Here is a 6,000-nt window from a genome sequence, read left to right as displayed (position 1 = left end):
CTGCTCCCGCTAACCAGACCTACTCTTTCATCCTGTGCTTAGCAGTATTATTTTTAAAGTTTGATCTGATGTTTCAAGAAGCAGAAGTAACTGGAAGAGGACTTTAAGGGTCAGTAGGAGAGTTTTAATAACAGTTAATTGTTCCAACTGCAGCTGTAGGTTGGGGTAAGGGAGTGAAATATTCCCAAATACAAGGGAGGTATGAAGTTGAGAGTGGAGGCCATTCCCCGGTTTCATCAACAGTGACAGGAAAGCATTTAACACACAGATTTCCGTACGCTATTCCACTTTTAAACTCCAAGATGTTTGAGTAGTTTAAATATTACCAAAAAAAAAAAAAAACAAACAAAACAAAAAACCATGAAGACATGAAGCAAACAGACTCATTTCTTGCATTGTGATATTTGAGTCCGAATTTATTAAAGAAGGAAATTGCCAGCTCCCTTAGTACCTCGTTGTTTTATCTAATCTGGATGTTGGGGTCTTCCAAACAATATCCTGAGGAACAGTCATTTCATTTGCAGTTATAAATAAGTATAAATAAACATCAGACACCTCTTTCTTTTTATCAATGATTACTATACAAGTCTACTAACAGGTAGGCAAGAAATAAGTAGAAAGAGTTTGTGTGTGTGTGTGTGTGCATCTGTGTTCTCACATGCATTTCCCTAAAAATGGGTAACTTTCTCAAATGCCATATTGCTGTAGCTTTTGTTCTTCGGATCATAGCCTGGGACATGAGCCAAGCTTTCTCCACGAAGTCCATTCTGTAAAACAGATTCAGTCCCTTGTTTCCAGTCACTGCCACTGTCAAGGTTTTCCTGAGGAAAATGGGAAGACATGTATTATTAATGATAGAGTTTTGCTGGATTCCTCTGCATCCTGAAAGAAACTTCCTTAGGCTCCCCCTTCAAACAATGATATAAATAGACATTACAAACAACTCTGACCAAAGATGCTTCCTAATTGAAAACTTTGCTAATCCATGTACATCCTAAATCTAAATAAGATAACAATAAAAAGAATAACTTATTGAGCATTTGCAGTATTTCTTGTGTTGGATGAAGAGATTTATTATGGTGATCCTTTGAGGTGGCATTATTACTGCATTGTGAGAGACAATCCTTCATCTCAGATGTGGTGGTCCCCTTCTTAACTATGAACCACAAGAGCTCTTGATAACAGAAGCGCAAACTCCCCTGGAGGCTGCTCAACATTATTTTTTGTTAAAGGTGTCCAATATTGACACACTGTTCCCTCCTACTCTCATCTCAGCTTTGAGAACAGAATTTGCCTCCATCAACAGAGACTATTATTTATTCCAGGAAATTCTGCCCGGGGAGATAAGTCCGTAAACCAGTAAATAACTTAATTTGTTGTATCTAGAACTTCCTCAAAAATGCATTTGTACAAACAATAGAGTGCTCAGCCAGCTGTCTCCCCAGTAGAGCAAATCGCTTATCTGGGTAAACACTTCCCTTCTCAGAATGGTAGATTGCTCCATGGGGCAACTTCCTTCAATCATTGCTTCTAGCCAGGACTGACTTCAGGACCCTCACTCAGATGCTTTCTTCAATTTTATTTTATTTTTTTGCATTCACTAATTTTAAACTCATAATTCTCCTCAGTTTCTCCCTTGAATCACATGAGTCCAGAACTGAATAAATATCTGCGCTAGCCCCTGTATTCTGAACTCCTGCCACAATGGCCATCTCCTGGCATGTGGCAAGTGTTAAGGACAGCTGTACATCACATACAAGTTGACTTCAAAAAAATTCATGGAAAATAGAAATAAGGATATGTCTATTTGGTACAGAAAATTGAAGTTCAAGCATAGTTTTTTCATAGTACCCATTTCCTGTGAGCTTTTAGAAGACCTCTTATGCACGTTATGGTGATGTTTTTCTGAGCTCAAGAGCAACTGATAACTCAGAAATATCTAATGTCATAGGATAGGAGGACTTCTGTTAGAGTCCTGAAAAGGTAAGCTGTCTGTGATCGCAAAAGTCAAATTAATCTTGAAATAAAAGTAAAGAAATAATCACTCTGCTGTTAATCAAGCAGGAAAAATAGATATTAGTAAGACTAGCTGCAGACTTAACAGGAAGACTTGCTTCTTCCAAAGGTCCTGCATTCACCAAACGCGATAATAATTCGTAGAGTGATTACTACACTCTTACCAATGTTGCACCATGTAGCTTTATTTTCATTTACAACTTTCCTTTGAGTCATTTCATGAGAACTCAACCCTTACCATAGACATCCCATCCCCATCTACTGTGAGAGTGGTATCCCCTAGTTCCTCTGGAGCATCTAAACTTTCTGAATTAAATCAATAAGTTATATCATGTCTGACCAGAGGCTGTCCTTGGTAGTCTTTTACTGATGAGACTTTAATAGTACTTGGACAGTGTCCCTTGCCCTACCTGATCTGAACACACTTTTTAGTGGAATAAAGAGGCTAAGAAATTTATGTCTACCTTTTGCCTCTCCAACTATTACCCCTCTTCCCAATAAATCTTACTTTGTATTTAAACCCCATGGAGCTAGAGATGTGTTTGCCTGTGTCATTCTGCTTAATCTCCACCCCTTCCCCCAATCCAAGTTTTCAGATAAGAAATCTGAAGTGCACAGACATTAAATAACTTTGTAAAACATGGGACTGGGATTTAACAGAGGGTTGTCTCTAAAGCCCATGCTTTTAACCATTGCATGATACTGTGCCTCTATTTGATTCCTTTTCTATTGTTTATTTTTTATAATTTTTCTAGAATTCACCCACATGGGAGTTAAAAGGAATTTTGGGAATTGAACACTTGTAATGGCAACAATTCAGGTCAAAGACATATTTATAAATAAATGCATTTATGTGCTTCAGAGCTAATCAGCTAAAGTAACTCTGAAGTTAAAATCCAGTTCTTTCAGGTTCTAACATTGCTTCCCCTCCCAAGATCCACCCTTACAACTGGATTAAATGGGCAAAACTGGAATCCCTTGAATCAATACATATTTTTAGAAATTTAAATATCAACTCACATGCTCTTTCTCACTGTCATGCTGAACTCCACACCAGCACAATCTTTTGTATTTCTTAGACCAGAAGCAAAATAAATTGCAAACTGGTCTAATTAACTGTGGTTGGATATCTTTGCCTTTTTGGGGACCTGTTAACAAAAGTAGATATAGATTAGTTGGTTGCATATTTCCTTTATGGATTTATGTATTGTCAACAGAAGGAGTAACTTTTTCTAAGTATTAGGGTAAAAACAGAAAATGGTTAACTCATGAAAGGGATGGGGATTAGTTTTTAAACATCCATTAATTTCCATCTTAGGCATACTTATTGCTATAGAGTTAAACAAAGACAAGGTAAGCAACTTAAAATGGTATGAACAGCAAAACCTTTTTCATACTAAAGAGAGGTTAGTAGGAATTATGTATAACAACTTCATTTAAGAAGGCTCTCTTGTTTTAGCCAAGTCTACAAATATGTTAGAAATCATCTAAGTTGATATTTGTAAAATTCAAAAAAATGTTTTCACCATTTCTTCTCCCATCTCCCTTAAAATATTGGATAGGCAACACTCTCGCATTCTCTACACTTTTCTGACACCTCCCTTTCCTATCTTTGTAGCATACTTGCTCATTGTCCCATTTCTACAAATCGTGCCATGGAACAATAGTCACATTGATATCCAAACCAAAATTTCAAAGCTGCTAGTCTTCCTCCTCTAAGAACCTTTGAAGATGACAACTCTTTATTAATATCTAGTTTATCAAGTGATAGTCACTAGTATGATAGTCAATTTAATCTTAGTTTGAAGGTCCCTAGAGAGAGATGTAGATTAGTACTTAGATTAATGGATCCAGTTCCTCATACGTGCCAGACACTCTGCTTGTACACTAGCTTTTATTCAATTCTCTTTTTAAAATGCTCTCTCTCTCTCTCTCTCTCCCGTGTGTGTGTGTGGGGGGGGGGGGTGTATAGATTCCTAACATTTCAAATTGAAGTTTAAATATTTTACCCACCATCATTATGTCAGGCTATCAAAAGGAATTCAACCAAATATAATTCTACTACTATTAACCATAGTTTTTATCAATTACTATTTACCAGATGTCTTTTACATAGATTATCTCTAACCTGTATGATCATATAGTTATTGTTCAATCCATAGATGAAAGAAATCTTTCCTATGATCTAGTAAATGATAGAGCAAGAAAGCAAGCATATTTGATCTTATAGCCTTTAACACACCATTTTCCTCAATGTGTGTATAACTGTGGGTGGTGGAGAAAGAATTGTAAAACTTCAAATTTCTATCTGAGGGTGACTCCAATTCAGAAGATTTTGGTAAGGGCAGAGCGTGAGATTTGCTAACAAGTAAAGGACTCTAAGTGTCACATAGATTTATATTACATTTCCTTCTAGAAAAGATAAATACCTTTGAAAGATAGTAGAAAATAAATCAAAGTACAAGGCTTCAGTTCTCATGGGTAGGAAGATTAAAACTGAAAATTAAACTTAAATTGGAAGGTCTGTATTTCCCCCAAATCATAGGTTTGTGGTTTCTTATATGAGCAAGGTCTTGGAGACTGGACATCCATGAACTGTTGACAAGCCTGATTAAAGCCAGATTTCCTAAGAGACTACAGAACAATGGGCATAATATGGGAGAAAGGTGAAATTCAAAGATGAGACTGTTTCCTGTAAGTGAGTGGGCTTTTCCCAAAGAAAAAAAGTAGCTAAAGTTTAACTGGAAATGTCATTAGTTTCACTGCAACTTTGAGTGAAAGCTTCCTTTCCTCTGAGCAGAAGCAAATTTTTTGCCATGGTAATGAGTCCATGAGTGGTGACATAGAATCCGTTTTCTGCTTGTACCTTCTGCTTGGCAACTTTGAGCAAAGCACAGCCCCCAAACCCTATGCAGGAGTGTTGTACATAAGAGAGAAACTTAATTTGAAAGTCAAGAAAGCGTTAAATGGGGGGCTATAAAATTGGGGGAATAAAAGATTGTCCATAATGTTTTGACAGAGAAAAGTGTGTGTGTGTGTGTGTGTGTGATGGGGGGGCTATGAAATTGGGGGAATAAAAGATTGTCCATAATGTTTTGACAGAGAAAAGTTGTGTGTGTTTGTGAGTGTGTGTGTGTGTGAGAGAGAGAGAGAGAGAGACAGAGAAAGAGAGAGAGGACTAGAGGACTTGGGGGTTGGGGGATGAAGACAGAATTGAAATGAGAGTGGTCAGACAATAACCAAAAATCAGAAAGGCATCATATTTCTCAGCAGCAAATTGGATGCTGGAAGACAAATGAACTACATCAGATAATAATATAGAACAGCACAAACCATGAACATTCAGAAAATAAGATAATTAAGTTCTCTGGCAAGATTAGTGATCTATTGAAAGTCTCAACAGTTTTTCTGGTAAGGTCTACATAATAAATATTTTAGAAGATTTAGGAGATTTTGTTGCATCTATTCAACTCTAGCTTTGTGTAGTAACATCAGCCATAGATAACAGTAAATTAATGGGTGTTTCTTTCTAGAAAACTTTATTTAAAAAACAAATGCAGGGCCAGAGTTTGCCCTGGTTTATTGAACCCTGATCCAAGAGATGAAAGTAATAGAATGAAAACTAATGGCTTCATATCTGAGACCTATAGCTCAATGGCAGGTGAGAGAAAAATTTGGTAAGATTCAATGAGTAAAAACTGCTGCAGTCTGAAAAACACAGAGTATCATACATCTATACATACTATTGTGAAAACAAGATGTCTTGGCCACTTGACAAATCAGCAGTGATATTTGTTGTTAATTTAAGAAATGATATTTTATTTCACATGACTAAAAAAAATAATGGGAAAAATAACTTTCTGTTGCCCGGTACAATGTGAATTTCACCAGCAAAAATGAAGATTTGAAAGGATAACTTAGGCCAAGGTCTCAGCAACAGATGCAGAGAATGATCAATGCTAACAACTGCTTGAAACTGCTAAT

At 36.5% G+C, this 6,000-nt stretch overlaps 1 protein-coding gene across 1 annotated transcript in view; it reads right to left on the bottom strand.

The window, feature by feature from the left end:
* Positions 1 to 668: 668 nt before the first annotated feature.
* SLC5A12 (solute carrier family 5 member 12) overlaps positions 669 to 6,000 on the bottom strand; it is a 60,661-nt gene continuing 55,329 nt past the window's right edge. Inside the window, exons 14-15 of the mRNA XM_062198059.1 lie at positions 3,037 to 3,164; positions 669 to 821 (exon numbers count right to left, since the gene is read on the bottom strand). Coding sequence (XP_062054043.1) covers positions 669 to 821; positions 3,037 to 3,164 — 281 coding nt within the window. The remainder of the gene's footprint in view (positions 822 to 3,036; positions 3,165 to 6,000) is intronic.

The sequence above is a fragment of the Lepus europaeus genome, chromosome 7 (assembly GCF_033115175.1).
Source record: "Lepus europaeus isolate LE1 chromosome 7, mLepTim1.pri, whole genome shotgun sequence".
NCBI classification, from domain to species: Eukaryota; Metazoa; Chordata; class Mammalia; order Lagomorpha; family Leporidae; genus Lepus; species Lepus europaeus.
Note: the sequence above shows the minus strand (reverse complement) of the source record. Positions and strands in the feature narration are given on the sequence as shown.